The 21,599-nt window shown below is 45.8% G+C and overlaps 1 protein-coding gene across 2 annotated transcripts in view; it reads right to left on the reverse strand.

Moving 5' to 3' along the window:
- Positions 1-6,790: 6,790 nt before the first annotated feature.
- The window catches only part of rapgefl1 (Rap guanine nucleotide exchange factor (GEF)-like 1), a 79,921-nt gene continuing 65,112 nt past the window's right edge, over positions 6,791-21,599 (reverse strand). For both annotated transcript variants that reach the window (XM_078529319.1, XM_078529320.1), the window contains exons 12-17: positions 17,847-17,937; positions 15,215-15,265; positions 13,466-13,553; positions 10,795-10,859; positions 9,876-9,930; positions 6,791-8,254 (exon numbers count right to left, since the gene is read on the reverse strand). In XM_078529319.1, coding sequence (XP_078385445.1) covers positions 8,130-8,254; positions 9,876-9,930; positions 10,795-10,859; positions 13,466-13,553; positions 15,215-15,265; positions 17,847-17,937 — 475 coding nt within the window. In that variant the 3' untranslated portion in view covers positions 6,791-8,129. The remainder of the gene's footprint in view (positions 8,255-9,875; positions 9,931-10,794; positions 10,860-13,465; positions 13,554-15,214; positions 15,266-17,846; positions 17,938-21,599) is intronic.

The raw sequence follows: 21,599 nt of genomic DNA on the forward strand, positions 1-21,599 counted from the left end.
TTCAGGGGACAGTTAAGAATCAACCATGTTGCCATGGGTCTGGGGTCACATAGGCCAGACCAGGCTAGAACAGTAGATTTTCTTCCCTAAAAGGACATTAGTAATCCAGATGGATCTGTAGTTACACGGTCATCATTACTGACACTAACTTTTTATTCCAGATTTATTTAATTAACTGAATTTAAATTCCTCAGCAGCCATAGTGGGATTTGAACTCATGTCTCTGGAATATCAGTCCAGGCCTCTGGATTAGTAGCTGAATTTTACACCTCCCTGAGGGAAGGATGAAAGGCTGGCGGGGCGTAAAGTTGGGTGCCATGGCACTGGTGCCATGCCTATTACTTGCCCATCCCCTCCCACCCCCACAAATTTTACCTGCGGTGAGGGATACCACTCTCCAAGCTGCCAGATTTAACTTGGCGCAAATGTAGCTGGACCAATGTGGGGGTGGGGATGGGGTGGGGCGGGGTAGGGGTGGGGCAGGGTAGGGTTCCTCCTGTTTGGGCACCCTGTACCCGTTAGAGGTGCCCTTTTTCAGGGCATTCCCAGCAATGCGCATCTTTCCCCTCCCCCTACCTCCCCAGCCCACCTGACCCCCAACCCCTCGCTGGGATCCATGGCTCCTTAGTTTTGGGGACTGCCTGTAGTCCAAGCAGTGGCTATTTGATTGGCTGCTAGCTCTTGGAGGCGGGGCTTCCTCTGCTATGGTGGCAGAAGTTCACCTCAAGACTGTTGGCGGTTAAATGGCTGTCGGGACAAGCTGGTCAAACGCAGGCTGGCTTGCCTTTAACCTATGCACTGGGAGTGGTGTGGGCTAGGGAACCCTGCTTCCCACATAAAATTCAGCCCATGAGCTCTGTACTACCGATCCCCGAGTGGCCTGACAAGCCACTCAGTTGTGTTCGAGGAGCTGAATTACTGCTATCTTTTTTAGGTCAACTAGGGATGATCGATAAATACTGACCTTACCAGTGATGCCCACATCCCATGAATGAATAAAAATAAACTCAGCAGAGACTGAGGATTGAAGCTAGCGCCTTCTGGTCTCACACACACAGTATGTGATGGAGGACAATTATTTTTGTACGTTTACAACTGTTCTGCATTTCAATTCTAGTTTTTTTGTACATTTATATGACATTACAGTGTTATTCATATGTTTACCAGCAAATTAAAAGCTTTACTTGTTGAGACCATTGGCAAATTCAGTAAGAGTGACAAACCCACTGAGAGGGGGAGAATAGGAGAAGGAAGCCCTTGCATCATGAGCAAATGCTGCAAATTGTTGGAGAGAGAATAAGAAAAGCAAATGCTTAATATAAGGGACTGAGAACAAATGGGTTTTAGGAACGTGAAGGGCAGAACTTTCTTGACTCCGGGGTGGTGGGAGTGGAGTCGGGCAAGATGTGAAAATAGCCACGTTGGGACAGACCCCCAGTGCATTCACACCATCCGGGGTGTTTCCCTGGGGTGGTCAGGGATGTGAGAGTCTGCCTGATGCAAGGTGACAAGCAGCCAATCTACATATTTAAGGCAAAAGCAAAATACCTCAGATGTTGGCAATCTGAAATGAAAGCAGAAAATGGAAATGCTCCCCAGGACTGGCAATATCACTGGAGAGAAACAGAGTTAACAGTTCAATGTTAATTCTGTTTTTCTCTCCCAACAGGTGCTGCCTGACATGCAGAGTATTACCTGCATTTTCTGTTTTTACTGCTTATTTAAGGCTCCAACTAGGGGCCAGTCACATCACCTGCTGGAATTTTGCTGAGGGGAGTGCCTCCCAAGCCCTCACTCCGTGCAGAGGTCACCAGCTCCACAGAGGCAGCCTCTCTGTTGGGGGTGCCAGCAGAACTGGAGACTCCGTTCCCCAAAGAGTTGGGGGGTGTGGGGCTGCTGGGGACGCTGGTGTCAAAGGCAGCACCTGTGACTCAAACACAGCTGCCAGATTGGTTTCTGATCCAATCGGGGTGCGGGGCGCAGGGGAGTGGGGGGGGTCTGCCTGCTTGGCTCCCCTAAAACATTTAATTATTTTCACCCTTCCTTCATTTGGATGTGCCCTTGTTTTCTCCTATCCACACGAGGTGCACCTACCCTCCTCTCTCTCGAGGTGTCAGCTGTGGCTCAGTTCATAGCACCCTCGCCTTTGAATCAGAAGGTTGTGGGTTCATGTACCACTCCTGGAAAACCAAGAACTGTGAATGTACTCGAAAGAGTTACAATCTGTGACTGTTGATAACTCAAAAGAGTTACCCTCCTCTCTCGGTGGGGCTGCCAAGGCTCTAGAAATGCAGGATGTAGTTGGGCTGACAGCGTTGGGAACCTGCAGAGGCAAACTCAGAGAGGGCCAATTAGGAGGCCACTTCCCTGAAAAATAGCTCCCCTGGTCTGGATCCTGGCAAGTGTGGTCCCAGGACCACCATTTCACCCTGACATCAGAGTCCTGCAAACCACAGGAAATTCTGCCTTAAGAGTCTGCATTCTGTGATAGGATGCTGCCTATTATTGCTGACCCTTGCTGACATAATTTAACAGCCCGTAGTCACCGTAAGGTGCCTCAACTGAGGGTCCAATATTCACACTTGAGTCTGGTGTGTGAGTGTGGGTGTGTTGTTTAACTTTGAGGAGAGAAGAATTTCCAGCTGAACTCAATCCTGTCCTCACCACAATTTAACTGGTAAATTGATGAGCAAATAACTTAAACCTCATGAGTGGATATAATAAACCCGAGATAAATAGTGGGGAAAAAATCATCAGAAATTTCCCCAGCTTGCGGCACACCCCTTCCAATACAAGGAAACAACACAAATTCCTTCAAGATACAGACAAATATACATTTTCCAGCAATTAAAGAAAGCTACATTTACATGGCATTTTTATGACCCCAGGGCACTCCAAAGCACTTTATAGCCAATGAAGAACTTCTGAATTGTGGTCACTGTTGTATGTTAGGCAACTCACACAGAAAGCTCCCAGACATTCAACGGAATAAAGGACCAGATCATCTATATTTTTAGTATTGTTGGTTGAGGGGTTAATTTTGACAAGGACATTGGGAAGAACTCTCTTGTTATACAAATAGCTGCTTAGTATTACAGAACTTGAATATTGCTGAAAAAAGTGACATATCTTACACTCATCAGGACAAATGCAAGAATACCAAATTTCAAATGATCATAATTTAAATTACAGGATAAAGGGACGCTGATTGGTTGGCAAGACCCCATGGCAATGCCTCAGCCAATCAGAGTCAACTTGCCAACCAATCAGCACCCTTTTCTCCTGTTGTATAAATTGTTGTGATCATTTGAAATTTGGATTCTTGTGTTCGGCCTGATGAGTGCAAGATGAAAAGCTTCGGCAAGTAGTTAATAATCCCAAGGCACTTTATTGGAGTGTCACCAATAAAATTTGAAACAGAGCCACATAAGGAGATATATAGCCACATAGGACAGGTGACCAAAAGCTTGATTAAAGAGATAGGTTTTAAGGAGTGTCTTAAAAGCGCAGAGGTAGAGAAGTGGAGATGTTTGGGGGGAGCTCCAAAGCTTAGAGCCCAGGCAGCTGAAAGCAAGCTTCAATAATACACCACTTGGAGGAAGCAACGAGGGTGAAAAGGGCACAGGATGTGCTCGGGGTGGGGGACTTCAATGTCCATCACCAAGATTGGCTTGGTAGCACCAATACAGGTCGAGCTGGCCGAGTCCTAAAGGACATAGCTGCTAGACAGGGTCGGCAGCAGGTAGTGAGGGAACCAACAAGAGGGAAAAATATAGTTGACCTCATCCTCACCAACCTGCCTGTCGCAGATGTATCTATCCATGACAGCATCGTAGGAGTGACCAAGAGTCCTTGTAGAGGCAAGTGTTGTGTGGCATTACCACCGTGCTAAATGGGATAGATTTCGAACAGATCTAGCAACTCAAGACTGAACATCCATGAGGCACTGTAGGACATCAGCAGCAGCAGAATTGTACTCAACCACAATCTGTAACCTCATGGCCCAGCATATCTCCCACTCTACCATTACCATCAAGCCTAGTTCAACACTAGTTCAATGAAGAGTGCAGGAGGGCAGGCCAGGAACAGCACCAGGCATACCTAAAAATGAGGTGTCTACCTGGTGAAGCTACAACACAGGACTACTTGTGTGTCAAACAGCATAAGCAGCAAGTGATAGATCTGATCTGTTGGTTGCGGATCACTTAGCTCTGTCTAAGCTCAGCAGTCCTGCCACATCCAGTCGTGAATGGCGGTGGACGATTAAACAACTCACTGAAGGGGGAGGCTCCACAAATATCCCCAGCCTCAATGATGGAGGAGACCAGCACATCAGTGCAAAAAATAAGGCTAAAGCATTCGCAACAGCCTTCAGCCAGAAGTGCCAAGTGGATGATCTATCTCAGATCCTCCGGAGGTCCCCAGCATCACAGGTGCCAGTCTTCAGCCAATTCTATTCACTCCACATGATATCAAGAAACAGTTGAAGGCAATACTGCAATGGCTATGGGCCCTGATAATATTCTGGCAATAGTATTGAAGACTTGTGCTCCAAAACTTGCCGAGCACTTAGCCAAGCTGTTCCAGTACAGATACAACACTGGCATCTACCCGGTTATGTGGAAAATTGCCCAGGTGTGTCCTGTACACAAAATAAGGACAAATTCAATCCCGCCAACTATAACCCCATCAGTCTACTCTCGACCATCAGTAAAGCGACAGAAGGGGTCATCAACAGTGCTGTCAAGGGCACTTGCTTAGCAATAACCTGCTCACTGACGCCCAGTTTGGGTTCTGCCAGGGCCACTCAGCTCCTGACCTCATTACAGCATTGGTTCAAACGGGGAAAAAAGAGCTGAACTCCAGATGTGAGATGAGAGTAACTGCCCTTGACATCAAGGCAGCATTTGACCGAGTGTGGCATCAAAGAGCCCTAGCAAAACTGGAGTCAATGGGAATAAGGGGGAAAACTCTGCTGGGTGGAGTCATATCTAGCACAAAGGAAGATGGTTATGGTTGTTGGAGATCTATCATCTGTTTCAGGACATCACTGTAGGAGTTCCTCAGGGTAGTGTCCTATGCCCAACCATCTTCAGCTGCTTCATCAATGACCTTCCTTCCATCATAAGGTCAGAAGTGGGGATGTTCGCTGATGATTGCACAATGTTCAGCACCATTCACAACTCCTCAGATACTGAAGCAGTCCATGTCCAAATGCAACAAGACCTGGACAATATCCAGGCTTGGGCTGACAAGTGGCAAGTAACATTTGCGCCACACAAGTATCAGGCAATGGCCATTTCCAACAAGAGAGAATCTAACCATCACCTCTTGACATTCAATGGCATTACCATTGCTGGATCCTCCACTATCAACATCCTGGGGGTTACCATTGATCAGAAACTGAACTGGACTAGCCGTGTAAATACCGTGGGGAGCAGGTCAGAGGCTAGAAATTCCGCGACGTGTAACTCACCTCCAGACTTCCCAAAGCCTGTCCACATTCTACAAGGCACAAGTCAGAAGTGTGATGGAATATTCTCCACTTGCCTCCAACAACACTCAAGAAGCTTGATACCATCCAGGACAAAGCAGCCCGCTTGATTGGCATCCCTTCCACAAACATTCACTCCCTCCACCACCGATGAACAGTGGCAGCAGTGTGTACCATCTACAAGGTGAACTGCAGGAACTCACCAAGGCTCCGTAGACAGCACCTTCCAAACCCACAACTGCTACCATCTAGGACAAGGGCAGCAGGTGCATGGGAATATCACCACCTGGAAGTTCCCCTCCAAGACACTCACCATCCTGACTTGGTAATATATTGCTGTTCCTTCACTGTTGCTGGGTCAAAATCTTGGAACTCCATCTCTAACAGCACTGTGGATGTACCTACACCAGCGGTTCAAGAAGGCAGCTCACCACCATCTTCTCAAGGGCAATTAGGGATGGGCAATAAATGCTGGCCTAGCCAGCGATGCCCAGAAATGTAAATGAATAAAAAAAGTAACGGAGTGATTGAAATTGAGGCCAGCATTAGGGAGTTGCAGGTATCTCAGAGGGTTGTAAGGAAATTGAAGAGATGTGGGAGGGTGAAACCATGGACAAACTTGAAAACAAAATCACGGCGTTGCTGGACCTGGAGGCAATGTCGGTCAGCCAGCACAGGAGTGATGGATGAATGGGATTTGGTGTGATAAGGGCACAAGCAGCTGAGTTTTGGATGATCTCAAGTTTACGGAGGGTACAACATGGGAGGTGGTCGGTCTTGTTGCACAGTAGCCTGTGTCCCTGCTTCTGGGCCAGGAGCTCTGGGTTCAAGTCCCACTTCAGGGGACAATGGCCACAGAAGGTGAGTTCAAAACTTGGCTAAACAGGTTGATTATCAACCTATAAATCTTTCCAATATGGCTGATGGTAGGAGCGAGAGTTTCCTGGTCAGCCATACCACAGTAAGCAATGGCAAACCACTGCAGTACTTTGCCAAGCATAATCATGGACCAATCCGATGGAAGTCCATGGTCGTCAATGCCCTCTATGCCATGTCGGCATGCCAATGCCATTGTACCTGAAGGAATGCGACTCCATAACGACACTGCAGGTTTATTTGCAAAGATTTCCTCTGGTTTTTTTTTTCAGATAAACAGCAAAACACTTTTAAAAAAGAACCCGATTCTGCTTTTGTTACAAATCGCAGAACTATTTACAATTTTGTTGCACATTGTGTTCAGAGTAGTTCTTAGCGCCACATTCCTGTAACTGAAAAATATGAAACATTAACCAGATCTTTAAAAAAATTGTTTATTCTTATACGCATAATTTCAGTTTGATCTGTAAGTGCTTTCTTTACAAGTAGGCAAGACAGAGAAAATCTGACGAACACTGGGTATCTACACCCATAGACTCAAATGAAATCAAAATGAGATAAAGCATTCTTTGTACAAAAGTTTTTAAAAATGTGGAAATTATTTCCTAAATGCAACATTGAAATTAAAAACTGATAGAAATAACTGATCCATTTTATGTTACAATTCAAATTCTACAGCAAAAAAAAAGGATACAACTCTAAAAAGGCATCTGATTGAGTGCCAGACCAGTGTGGATGTATTCCCCTTCAACAATAGCTTAATAATGCTCCATCTGTTGGTAGTGTATGAAGTTGCAGTCATGAATCCCCAGAGAGGTGGTATACAGCAGCTTAGGGTGTTTCCCCATACAGATGGAGGCAAAGGGAATAAAGAATGTTAGTGTATCCCACCCCATCAATCTTCAGGTTGCTCTTGCATCTGTCCTCCTGGTTCAGGGTGGCATCAAGATTGAGTGAGGAGCCAGTGATCTTGTCTGTTATCTGAAGTAGGCAGTGAGGTGGGAAGTCTTACAAATAGAGGGGAAATTAATAAATATTTCAGAATTGGTGGGTGACGGTGAGTAGTGTCATTACTGGTTGCTAGTTTCACATCGATAACGAAGCAATTGGTCTTTCCCAAAGTCAGGTTTAAAACCTAAGCCATCTGTATCTTGCCAAAAGAGGGAGCCAATGTCCTATGTCACCATCTATTACAGTAGTATAAATACTGAAGGCATTAGAATTAGATCTTCAGTTAAGTGAATCATACTGGGTACAAGCAGAAATGAGGATATTCCCGAGAAAGACCAGTACACATGTATCACTCCCACTCTCTCCACTTCCCCATTCTGTTTTTGGCCTGTGTGTTGTTTGACAGTATCTCTTGGTTTCTGAACACATGACCCCATGGTTTCGTTAAACGGAAGATGACAAAAAGTAATAGTCCTAGAGAGCTTGCAGGCATTCTGTGTTCTCTGCTCAAGGTCCTACATCAGTGCACAAAACTCTTGAAAGAATACTGGGCACACACCACAAGGGTTCCTTGGCTGCACCAGTCCAGTGTAATATATTGAACGCGTGAATGGAATAGGTCTAAAGCCAGGCCTGGGTCACTTTGAGGTCAGCTTTTCTAGCGCACATTCAGCGGTATGTGGCAGATCTCTTTTGGTAGGTTGGTGGTTCTACACAGTGAGTTCAGATCAGTAGTGGCACAGCCACATACACTTTCAACGCCATTGGCTAGCATTGCAGACTGGAAGCGGAGCAGAACATTCCATGGTTATGGGTCCTTGGGCTCTAGTCTGTAAGAGAGGTCGTAAAGTAACTGCTGATTGTCGATCACATGGAGCTGACGGATGTATGCCTTAATCTCGATGTGGTTTGCAGCAGTTTCAGCTTCTGGCTCTGGCAAGGAAAAGATAAAGCTATTAGTAAGAGAATGGAAATTCTCGGTGCTAAGAGGCTGAGCAACAATCGTGGCTCAGTTGGTCGCGCGCTCACCTCAGAGTGAGGAAGGTTGTGAGTTCAAGTCCCGCTTCAGGGCTCTAAGCACATAATCTAGGCTGACACTCCCAGTGCAGTACTGAGGGAGTGCTGCATCGTTGGAGATGGCATCTTTTAGATGAGACATTAAACCGAGGGCCTGTCTACCCTTTCGCTTGGATTTAAACAGTTCAATTATACTATTTCAAAGGAGAGCGGTGTCTAACCAATATTTATCCTTCAATAAACATCACTAAAGATAAATAATCGGATCATTATCACACTGCTGCATGTGGGAACTTGCTGTGTGCAAATTGGCTGCTGCCTTTCTGCCATAATAACAGTGACTATGCTTCAAAACTACTTCATTGGCTCGAAAACACTCTTGGGAGCCCTGAGGCTGTGAAAGGTGCCATAGAAATGCAAGTTCATTTATTTTCTTTTTTTTTAAGGTACCTAATGCATCACCCAGTAACAAGCTGAGCGACACAGACTTGGCAAGGCCCAAGCTCTTTCTCAGTCTGTGTTGCTTTCGATGCTTATTGCCAATATAGTCACGGAGGGGGTATACAGGTTCTCTCAGCAATCCCTGGGTCAGGGAGGATAAATTTCAGCTTCAGGCTCTCCCAATATTTATTACCCATTTACCCTTGCTAGCACTTGGGTGTAAGGCGTGATTTCAATGTCTTTCATAGCTGATAGCCGACCAATTCTCTTACCTACAGTTCTTACTCAGGTAAGATAGAGCTGGAATGAGGCAAGAGCCAGCACCTTCAGCAATGGGACATTTGTCACACCATTGTTACTATCACAGCTCTATTGACTTTTGTATTTATTATTTGCTTTTCCAGCATTATTTACTGCTAAGTCACTGTTTACAGAGTTTTCCGAACTGATTTAATCTTCCCCCTTTCAAAATGCTGGATTGTCAACTTTGTGGAGTTATGATACCAAAATGTTTATGATACTGGGCGAGGGACCTTAAGGTCTTGTGATCAAATCCCGCTGCGCAAGCTGGGAAATCTGGTCATTTGTAGGCTGGTGCCAGACAAAATGACTATGGAGGCTGTCAGGTGGTTGTAAATACTCAATTAGTTCACTTCAGGGAAGGGAAACTGCCACCCTCTATCTGGTCCAGCCCCGTTCTGTCTCCAGTCACAGTGGCTCTCTTAAGTAGCCCAGCTAACCACTCAGCTGTAGAAACCTTCTACGCTACCACCTTCTCAGGCAAGAGTGGCCTTAGCAGTATAATTCACATCCTGAGAACAAGTCTTATTCTAAAAAGGGCAGCCCCTCATCTCAACATCAAGTACACCAACCTGGACCTGGTTCTGGGTCTGGGTCTGGATAAACCCATTAATCTCAGTCTCTCTAAGAGAGAGAAAAACCAGACGGGCAGAGTTATTTATTTAGAACAAATGTAAGTTGGGTGTGTGTCGCCAAATCACTAACCCTGAGGATGACATCTACTGTTCCCGCTAAAGTTAACAATCTAGTGTTATTGTAAAAGAGCTGTCTCTTTAGTTTCTCTCCATTAACTTACTGAGCGGGGTACTTCGATACCTCCTTATGGTCCGCACTGCATTGGCCACCATGTGCTGTAAGAGAGAAGGAGATGGTCGATCCAATGCAAAAGGTTTAGTAATGTACCAAAAGGCAAGATCCTGTTTTAACACCTAATTACACCTGAATTACTCTTGCATATAATTATTTTCCTGCTCCTTGCCAATTTTCGTCTTTTAGCAATCCTGTGAAGAGCCTTGGGACATTCAACCATGTGAGAAGTGCTATATTGTTCATTGTTGTAAGGTTGGCACATGCTATGCAGCCATTCCCTTAGTCACCTTGTCTGCTGCTGCTCTGTATTTCAGTTATCAGGACATGCACTACAGCAGCCAGGCCAACTGTTCACCCTCCTCCTCCTCCCCCAGAACGATAGGAAAGAGATAGGAAACCCACATTCTGTTAAAAATCATGAGTAATCATCTGCCGTAAGTTTGCATTACTGCTGTGTCACAGTTCTCCGAAAATACTAACGGCCCATGGATTTAACAATTTGCGCTGCAGAGTGAGTCAATATTTCAGGAACTGCTGCTTGACAAGTGTGTCATCGGACTTATCCGTTTATCTGTCAGACAGAATGACTTCCTAGTCCCTCATAGGTGCCAAGCAACTTTCACCTGCAGAGTACCCCACAGTGCAGGGTTTCAGGAAAACAGTTTTACGCAGTGAGCGAGGTCTGATTGGCACCAGGTTTAAGCTCCCTGACAGAGGCAAGTTGAAAAAGAAGGGTGTTCAATATCACTGATTACCCTTTGCAAGAACACTATCCCTTTGAAGACTGGGAGATGCAGTCTGCTAGAATATTGTCCTATTGGAGCTGGAAGGTGCAATGTGCTACAACACCTCTCTGCATTGACTATGAAGTGTACTAGAACAGTGGGAGGGGAGGGAAAACTCACCATTTTCTCAAAGTTCACCAATTGATTCAGGAACGTTTTGTTGCCCTCATGTATGAATGTCATGTCTGCAAAAGTCACCAAGAAAGAAAACCACTGTAAATAATCCAGTAATTATAACTACCTCAAACCACCTTGAGTTTTGTATTAAGCTACAGTGTCCACACACAGTACTGATCAACACATTGTCTCTGAGATGGAGTTTTAGGATGACAATTAAATTGAATCATTCAGGATTCTACAAACCTTCACCTGGATACAGGAACGTTTAGTACACGGATTTTTATGGATCTATAACCTGATATTATTTCTCACCCCTCTTTTTCCAGGGCCTCTGTTTCCCTCATTTTTCTCTGATCCTTTTTACACAGCAACTCACAATGGGCCTTATATTTCTGGGCAGAAGCCAACGGCAAATTTGCAACTATTTCTCAATAAATGTTTCTAGAAAGTTCTGCTAATCTGCCTGGAGTGACATGCAGGTTTCCTTCCCTAAAGGATATTAGTGAACCAGATGGGTTTTTATGACAAGCGGCAATAGTTTCATGGTTAGCACTAGCTTTTAATTGCAGATTTTATTAACTGAATCTAAATTCCACCAGCTGCCATGGTGGGATTTGAACAAATGTCCCCAAAGCATTAGCCTGGGTCTCTGGATTACTAGTCCCGTGACATTACCACCATGCCATCATTTCTCCCACCTTGTGCTGTGACCAAGTAAAAGAAAGACCTGCCTTTAATGTCGCATATTTCAGGACATCAGGACATCACAAAGCACTCCACCCCAAACGAAGTTCTTTTTGAAGTGTAGTCACTGCAATGTAGGAAATGTGGCAGCCGATTTTTGCACAGCAAGATCCCACAAATGGCAATGACCAAATAATCTGTCTTAGTGATGTTGGCTGAGGAATAAACATTGGCCAGGACACCAGGGACAAGTCTCCTGCCCTTCTTCAAAACAGGATCGTGGGATCGTTTAAGTCCACTTGAGGGGCCAGACGGGGCCTCAGTTTGACACTTCATCTGAAAGACAGATAACCGTTTGATATTTATAATAATTCACCTAAATTCATGTGTGAGGAATTGCAAGGAACCAGGAGGTGGCCATTGCCTATGGAACTATCTGGGCAATGTAGCAGTTGGAAGTTCCTTCAACAGTTGTTTAACTAGCATGTACAAATTTTGATGGCTCCTCTCAATGAGCAGTGCTGGTGTGTCTCCTAATATAAACAGACCCCAAGATTCAAAGCCAGCCCAGTATAAAGATCATCTTTCACCTGCAATTCACAGGCAGGCGATCCTATTCTTTTACTTGGTCACAGCACAAGGTGGGAGAAATGGTGGCATGGTGGTAATGTCACGGGACTAGTAATCCAGAGACCCAGGCTAATGCTTTGGGCACATGTGTTCAAATCCCACCATGGCAGCTGGTGGAATTTAGATTCAGTTAATAAAATCTGGAATTAAAAGCCAGTCCTAACTATGAAACTTTTGCTGCTTGTCATAAAAACCCATCTGGTTCACTAATATCCCTTAGGGGAGGAAACTTGCATGTCACTCCAGGTTCATCGTAATGTGGTTGACTCTTCACTGCCCTCTGAGTGGATAGTGAAAGCTGGAACCCTGGATTTCTCCCCCCTTTACTTCGCGCAGGATTGGTAAGGCTAATTATAGACCCCGGTGTGCAATGAACTATAAAAATCAGGAAAATCCAACTGAGCTCTGATCGTGAACCAGTTATTGGCCTAATTTTACAGCAGGTGGGGGAGGAGCTTGCTTCTGGAACCAGCCCAATTGGAGTAACTCGTTCCAGTGTTCCTGCATCGTGTCCTTCTTTAAAGGGTTTGGCGAGGTGTCAGCTGTGGCTCAGTTCATAGCACCCTCGCCTTTGAATCAGAGGGTTGTGGATTCATGTCCCACTCCCGGAAACCAAGAACTGTGATTGTACTCGAAAGAGTTTAAAGGGTTTGTAACAAGTTCTGGTTGGGGTGAAGTCAGCCACTTAGCATCAAACCGGCAGCCAGCTCTCCAGTGACTTCAACTGGTGCATGATCAAGGCTATTCGCATTGAAGTGCAGTATGCCCAAGTTCAGAAGACCTAGATAGAGTAAACAAGGAGAAATGATTGCCTCTGGCAACAGCGTTAGTGACCAGAGGACACAGATGTAAGGTCATTTGCAAAGAAACCAGATGGAGGTGTTTATAGGCAGTGAGTTATTACAATTTGGAATACTTTGACAGGACGCTGGAAGCCGATTCAGTAGTAATTTTCAAAAGGGAGTTGGATAAATGCTTGAAAAGGAAAGATTTGCACAGCCATGAGGAAAGAGCAGGGGAGTGGCACCAATCGGATAGCCCTTTCTAAAGAGCTAGCACCGGCGCAATGGGCCAAGTGGGCATATCCTGTCCTTTATGATTCTATGAAACCAATCTATATCAAGATTGAAACAAAAAACTACTGCGGATGCTGGAAATCCAAATCAAAAACAGAATTACCTGGAAAAACTCAGCAGGTCTGGCAGCATCGGCGGAGAAGAGTTGACGTTTCGAGTCCGCATGACCCTTCAGTTCTGCTCTTTCTTCGACTCTTTTCTTCTCCGCCGATGCTGCCGGACCTGCTAAGTTTTTCCATATCAAGATTGACCTGGCTCTAGTGGCAGTGCCACAATCTTACCTTTTATCAGCAAGGGAACAAAAGGAATAAGGGGAGGGTTCATCCTGGCAACTGTGTCTCTATAGGATTTATGATTACGTGAGGGATCCTGTAAAAAAAAAGGAAACAAATTTTGGTCTCAGTCATCAGTACAATGAAATCTAGAATATCCACATGAATGAACAGCCCTCCTGATTACTGGACCGAATTTTCCTGGTACAAAGTCTTGCACGAGACATTGTGTCACAAGCCAAGAGGGACTGTTGATGCAGTTTAAACTTGGAATGAACCCCAGCCAGATAACGATGGGAGGGTTTTTTTTCCCGGTGCAACTGATAATGAAACCATTAGCCTGGTGAAGGAGGAAGGGAGGAAAGTACCAGCTGTAGGTTTTAAATATTACACCAGCTGGGGTACAAGGGAAATTTCCTTTCCTGTAGTATGGAGTGGGAGGCTGTGACATTTTGCTGCACATAATTCTAAAGCTGACAGATGAGCTGAGACAGTGGGTATAATTCTTCGCTTGGCGGGCGGGGCGCGCGCCCGACCCGACTGAGTGTAAAATGACGTCAGGCGGGCGTCCCAGCGCCATCGCGCGACATTTCGGTCGGCGCGCGCCTGCCGACAATTAAAAGGCCTTTGAAGACCATTAAAAAAAGTTCATTCAAATAAATTTTCCGCTGCCTGCGTCCAACTTTACGGCCGGTGGGGCAGACGGAAGCGCCAAGCAGCCACGGGCGGGATGAGGTTCCCAAAAGCAAATAAAAATAAAATAAAGACTTTGATTTTTGATTAATAACATGTCCCTGCTCATGTGAGGGTCACATGAGGGGACATGTTTCATTACATCTTTTTTTAAATTATTTTTTTTCACACATCTTCATCTCCCTGAGGCTGAGAGCTGCCTCAGGGAGATTATGTCGCGCGCATTTGCGTGAAGATTGTGCTCACCCCGCTTGTCCTCTTCCCCCGCCCACACGGGCAGTGCTGAGCGCTGCCACTCGCCTTTCACGTTGGGCGGACCTTAATTGGCCCAACCAGCGTGAAATCGCCTTCCAGGCCTGATGGCGGGTGGCCCCACCCCCGCCAAGCCTGCACGCCAAGGACAAAATTCTGCCCAACGTTCCCTTTTTGAGGGGGGGGGGGGGGGTGGGGGCTGGTGGTGGTGGTGGGGGAATCAAGACCTAGGGGGGCACAGTTTCAAAATAAAGGGTCTCTCATTTAAGCCAGAGATGAGGAAGTTTTCCTTCTCTCAGTGGGTCGCTGGTGTTTGGAATTCTCTTCCCCAACATGCAGCAGAGGCTGGCTCATTAAATACATTCAAGGCTAAATTAGATCGATTTTTAATTGTCAAGGGAGTCAAAGGTAATGGGGGACAGGAAAGAATGCAGCAATCAGGCCACAATCAGATCAGCCATGATTTTATTGAATGGTGGAGCAGGCTCGATGGGCTGAATGACCTACTCTTGCTCCTATTTCTTATGCTCTTAGATGAATAGTCAATAAAAAACAGGGGAGCTCATTCCTCTTTAATAGACCAAGGACTAGAAGAGAACAATCTCAGCAGACTGGTCCAACCACTATGATTAGGGGCCAGTAGTTTGCAAAGGACTCCTGCTAACTTTCTAGCAATGCTAGTCACCATTCAGCCTCTGGTGAATGCCTTATTCAGGGGGATTACTCTTTATTGGTGAATGAGGTGGAAAACACAACACCTCGACCACTAAGTCAGGCCATTTGATCTAGAGCGAGAGACTGCCCGTCACTTACCGTTAAGCTCTCAAATTTCTGGAACAGCTTTTTGCATTTTGCAGGCAGTTTCTGTAAAGCAAACAGGACAAAGTGGGAATAAAAAAATGTTTCTTTTTGAAAGGTCAAAAACAGAAACTCAATCAAGGACAGTTTTCTTAGGTTTATAAGACTCTTAGTGGGGGCTTGACCAGTGTAGGTGCTGAGAGGATGCTTCCCCTCCTGGAGGAATCTAGTGCTCGGAAGCACAGGGCGGGATTTTCCACCCCCGCCCGCTCCTGGGATCGTCCAGTTCTGCCGAAAGTCAATGGACTTATGGCTGGGCCGCCAGAATGGGGCCAAAAAATCCCGGCCACAGTTTCAAAGTAAGGGGGTGCCCCACTCAAGAGGGAGATGAGGGGGAATTTCTTCTGTCAGAGGGCTGTTAGCTGTTTGGGATTCTTTTCTCAAACAAGCAGTGGCGGCCGGGTCAGTGAACACATTCAAAGCTGAGTTAGACGGGTTTTTGATTGACGAGGGTGTCAAGGGTTATGGGGGGCAGGGAAGAAAGTGACGCTAAGGTCACAGTCAGATCAGCCGTGAACTTACTGAATGGTGGAGCAGGCTCGAGGGGCTGAATGGCCTACTCCTGCTCCAATTTCTTATGTTCTCATGTTCTACTTGGGCCTGCGTGCGCTAATTACGAGTTTGCACTTCACATTGAAATCTAGTTTGTTTAAAGACTCACTGACCAACATCAAGACCTGAAGAGCTGTTGTGGCTGATGAATAAGTGATCTCGCTCACCCTTCAACCTCTTGCTTTCCATCTGAAACTTCCTTGTCTTTCTCTATTTGATCTAAGCCAATGCAGTCATTGTTTTTTTCAAACTTTCCTCTCTTGCTACACTCCACGACCCTGCACGATGTTCCTCCACTCCCTGTCTTTGCCTCTCGGACATCAGTGTCACACCACCTACTCCCTTTCCCAAGCCCTTAGCACTTATCTTCTCAACTGAAACATCTTCCTGTTTGTATGCCATTCTCTTGCTTGTACATTCAGATGTGGTGCCAGCGGTATGGGCATGGACCTCGTCCCCGTAGGCTGCTGACCACCACAGAGAGCAAATATATGAGGCTGTGCTGCCCGCAGTACAAAAATGACCCCCTTATCCCAAAGACAGGATTGTAGAAGCTCCTTTTCACTAAGACTGGTCATGTTGACACAATGGGTCGCAACAAATGGATAACTGCATGACTATGGTCAGTAGCACTTCACGGTAATAGCATCCCTTCTCCCAAAATCGAGAACTATGTATACTGCAGCTAGTACAACAACAACCTACATCCATATAGCACCTATAACGTGGCAAAATGGGCCACAGTGGTTCACAGTTGTGGGGGTAAAGCAAAATTATGTGAAGTGTAGTCAAAGAGACCAACTTTTGAAGTTAGGATGATATGGAGCCAAATGGATGACTTTAGGGAGGGAGCTCATGACGACAGTTGTGAAAAGGCTGGAGCTGAGGACTGGTTACAGAGGGGAAGGGATTGCCACAATAGGGCAGATTTTCGGAGGCTGGAGGGCACAAAGTAGGGATGTAGGGCTGTAGAAGGTTGTGGAAGTAGGGCAGGAAAAGGCATTTGAGGGATTCAAAGGCAAACATTCTGAAATGAAGGCATCGGAGGGGACAGGAGGCCATGAAGGAATTAGGGTGACAGGTGAGCTGGAGCAGAGGTGGGGAAGAGAGGTCAGGATGAGTTGAAGTTTGTGTGCGGGGGTTTATGCTTCAGTTTGGCTGCACTGGGAGCACCATCCTGCCCCAGAAGATTGTGGATTTATTCTCAGTTCTAGTAGAGGATTGTTGCCTTCAGGAGAGGAGAGAAGTCCAGGCCAGAATTTTAAGCCAAATCTTACTTGTCATAATAAATATGGTGAACTAGATACCAGAACACATGAGGTGGTCAGAAAACCTAATGGGTTAATTAGTAATACCACAGAATCGTTACAGCACAGAAGGAAACCCCCATTTGGCTGGTCATGTCTGCACCAGTTCTCTGAATGAGCAACTCACCTAATGCCATTCCCTGCCTTCTCCCTGTAACCCTGCACATTCTTCCTTTCCAGATGATAATTCAATTCACTTTTCAATGTCTCAATTCAACCCGTCTCCACCACACTCTCAGATATTCCAGATCTTAACCACGCACTGCATGGAAAACTTTCTTCTCATGTCTCCATCACTTCTTTTGCCAGTGACCTTAAATCTGTGCCCTCTCGTTCTCGATCCTTCCACCAATGGGTACACATTACCCTACCTACACCGTCCAAACCTCTCCTGATTTTGAATACCTCTATCAAATCTCCTCTCAACCTTCTTTTCTCCAAGGAAAACTGTCCCAACCCCTCCAATCTATCTACGTAACTGAAGTTCCTCATCCTTGGAACCATTCTCGTGAATCTTTTCCGCACTCTCTCTTATGCCTTCACGTCTTTCCTAAAATGTGGTGCCCTGGACCGGATGCAATACTCCAGTTGCAGCCGAACCAGTGTTTTATACAATTAATATTAATTCATTAATATATTGACTTATGTTCATAATAACCGTGACAATGAGCATAAACAGCACAGGCCACTGAACACAGGCATTCTCCGATTGTCAGTGATTTACTCACCTCCCAGGTCAGACAGAGACGACTGACAGCTGCATTGCACAAGCCCATGATGATGGCGAAGAACGAGAACAGGTTCTGCTTCTCCCTACAGCTGGGAAGCGAAGGGAGGCATTAGGATCGACACGGATGAACAGGTGAAATATTCCTGCGTATCAGGGAGGGGCAACTCAACCACAACATTTTCACACGGCTTTTTTTGAGTCCAGTAACTTGCAATTACACTTGGCACCTTCAATGTATAAAACACCCCATGGCGCCCAACACCTTGGTGTACAGAAAAGAGTTGCCGCGCCAAGGAAGGAGCAATTGAGTGAGTGACCAAAAGCTTAGTTGAAGAGATGGGTTTCGTGGAATTTAATCAAGGGTGAGTGGGAAAGCCAGAGGGTTTAACAAGGTAAAGTCTGAAGCCAAAGGTTAGGGGTGAAGAAATATCAGTTTTAATAATTGAGAATCAAGGATGCAACTGTTCATGGCTGTATTCAACGAAGCATGTCAAAGCATCAACTTACAATTACACACCACCTTTAATGAAGTCAATGTTCTGAGGCATTTCACAGGGGTGTGATGGACACCAAGGTAAGTAGCAGGGTTAGGAAAGGACTTTTAACAGCCTGGCCAAAAAGGTAGGATTGGGGGAGTTTTTGAAGGTGGGGAGTGAAGGAATGACACAAAGGAGGAGGGGCACACCAGAGATGAGGGCTGCCGTTGGCTGAGGTCTTGTGCCATTGATGGTGCAGAAGGGAGCCAGAATCAACAAGACCAAAGGCTGAAATGGACGTATAAGATCCAAGGACCCTATTTTAAAGAAAAGCAGGAAGTTCTACACCAATATTTATCCCTCAGCTGACATCACTAAAACAGATTATTTGGTTGCGAACACATTGCTATGTGCGGGAGCTTGCTGTGCGCTAATTGGCTGCCACGTTTCCTACAACAGTGACTACACTTCCTTGGCTGTGAAGAGCTTTTTTGGGATGTCCTAAGGTCACGCAAGGCACTAAAATAAATGCAAAAGAAATTCTTTCTTCCAATTGCAAAAATAAACAATGGAACAGATCTCAAAACTGCCAGGGCTACTCCTGGGTTCCAATAAGAATAACCATTCCGCAGCCAGAGGATTTCAGTCTCTTTTACGGTTCAGAGTTAGGATGTAGAGGTGCAAAGTAGCTCATCCGGGGGTAATTCTACTGCTGACACCCATGGCTGGGTACCTAAGCCACACAGCACGAGTTTGGGCAGACCCTGCCCCAGCATTTTAAATGGTCAGAAAATCGTGGGCAGTGAGTGACCAACTCTCCAATCATTTACTCTTGGGGCTCGAGGCTCACTGTGAAATCGGAAAAGTATCCTTTAAAAAAGTGTGTTTACACAGGTAAAGGCACAGGTAAATATATCTGGGTAAAAACAACGAATTTTTTAGTGCTATTGATGTTAATTATTTTTATTTTAAAAAATATTTTAATTAACATTATCTATATATGCATATTAATGTATTAATAATTTCAGACTTCCAGCATCTACAGTATTTTGCTTTTGTGATATTAATTATTACTGTTCCTGTATTGTTCAGAGGGTCAATGACCCCATCAGTGTTAGGTGGTAATGACATCCTGTTGAGTTTATCGGATTAATGGAGTTTCCAGCACAGGAATACTCTGCTCCGTGCTCACACTTGCTGCTGTGTGTATGAGAGTTACAGCAGAACGTCCAATTACTGTTGGTTAGCCATTAAGCCAGGGAAGTTTTACTGTTGACAGGAGTCCAACCAGGATTTCCAGTGTTGATGTTTAGGTTAGCTGAACAGGTGCTGAGGGAGCTGTCAGCTTAAGGAATGTGAACTTTAAACAACAGGCCTTGTCCTGTAAGTGACTGCACGCCACCTGCTTGGTGATTCACAGCCGACACTCTCACTGGGTGGAGTCAGTCAGGCAGGCACCCCCTTAAATTCTTCGAATGGCAGATGCTGTGGTTGCCCTGAAACTGAAGCCACTGATTATCTCGTGCAGTCTGTGTGAAACGTCTAGACTGCATGCAGAAAATAATATCTGATTAATGTGGGATGGAGCACTCCTCCTGCCCGATCATAAACAAGATCCTTTATCTCAACTGCTCCGGTTCATTCACCTGACAAGGGCGATTTTTATCACTTCTAGTAAACTGTAGGATTTCTTTTCCTCCTGATCCCTCTTCTCCTGAATTGGGCTGGTGAACACAGCTTGCTGTGTCTCACCTGGTCTTGATCTATCAGCCGAGCCATCACTGCGTCTGGCGTGGCAGCTGAACTTGACATTCTCATCTCACACGCACAGATTTCTAGGTTAAGGTCAATGGATAGCAATCTGGAGCGGGAACTTTGGCTGATTGTGTTTTCTATTTTCCCAGCCCAGGGCACCGAGGTCAGTTGTAGGGGGCCCTCTGCTGTGGCCTCAGGACTGCCCTTAACCGCTTAACAGACAATAAAATATTTTTGAATTGTTGTCTCTGTAACTATGTGGCTTTTGGGGACAGGCTATTTATTCCCAGTCAAGATCATTTTCTTTATTCTTTCCTGGGATGTGGGCACCTCTGGCAAGGCCAGCATTTGTCGCCCATACTTAAATGCCCTTGAACTGAGTGGCTTACTAGGGCCACTTTAGAGGATCTGGGGTCACATGTAGGCCAGACCAGGCAAAAGCAGCAGATTCCCTTTAATAAGTGAACCAGCTAGACGGGTTTTAAAAATCGATGATAGTTTCATGGTCATCGTTGCTGAGGTTAGCCTTCGATTGCATATCCGAACTCCGCCGCCGAAACGGGGCCCGCTGCCATTTTGAGTGGGCGGGCCAATTAAGGCCCCGCCGTGCGGCCTGCCCGATGGGAAGCGCTATGCACTATGCACTCCCTGTGCAGGGTGGGGGGAGGGATTCTCCATCTGTTAAAGTGCATTTTTTCGCGCATGCATGCATGAGACTCAGGGAGAGCGCTGACAGTGTAAAAAACATTAAAAATAGAAAAATATTAAAATTATTAACATGTCCCCCTCATGTGACAATGTCACACGAGATGGGACATGTTAATAAGAAACACATAAACTTTTTTGAAGTTTTATAACCCGAACATGAAACCTCATCCCGCCAGTGGATGAGGTTTCATGTTTTATCAGGAGCCCCCTGGGGCTCCCGGCCTACCCGCCAGCCTTAAGGTTGGCCGGGCAGGGCATTTAACAAGCTTAATTAACCTGTCAATGGCCTTAATTGGCCATTGACAGGTCAGCGGGCGAACAGCTGATTTTGCTGTCCACCCGCCTTCCTCAATATTTAAAGGGACCGGGATGATGTCGGGGGTTCCTCCCGACGTCATTTTCCCCTCGGCGAGTGGGCCCCGCCCCCCAAATCGCTGACAGGAAAATTCTGCCCCAAGTCCCCAGAGTATTAGCCCGAACCTCTGCATTGTGACATTGCCACTATGGCCACCGCATTAACTGAACAGCCAGTTAATCTCCTTCTGATCGTGTTTGTCTTAGACATGAAGATTGGCCACTGGGGGATTTCCCTGCTATTCTTCTACACAAAGTGCCACAAGATATTTTACATCTACCTGAAGGACCCCATGAGGAAAGTTGGCACCTGCAACCATACAGCTCAACACGAGAAAGCACCATCCTAAATTCTGTGCACAGGTTTAAAGCAGGGCGAGAACCTGCAACCTTTTGAGCCAGAAACAAGGGTGAGCCAAGCTGACACTCACTCAGCACAGATAGGGGGCAAAACAAGA

Source organism: Cetorhinus maximus, chromosome 25 (genome assembly GCF_964194155.1).
Source record: "Cetorhinus maximus chromosome 25, sCetMax3.hap1.1, whole genome shotgun sequence".
NCBI lineage: Eukaryota > Metazoa > Chordata > Chondrichthyes > Lamniformes > Cetorhinidae > Cetorhinus > Cetorhinus maximus.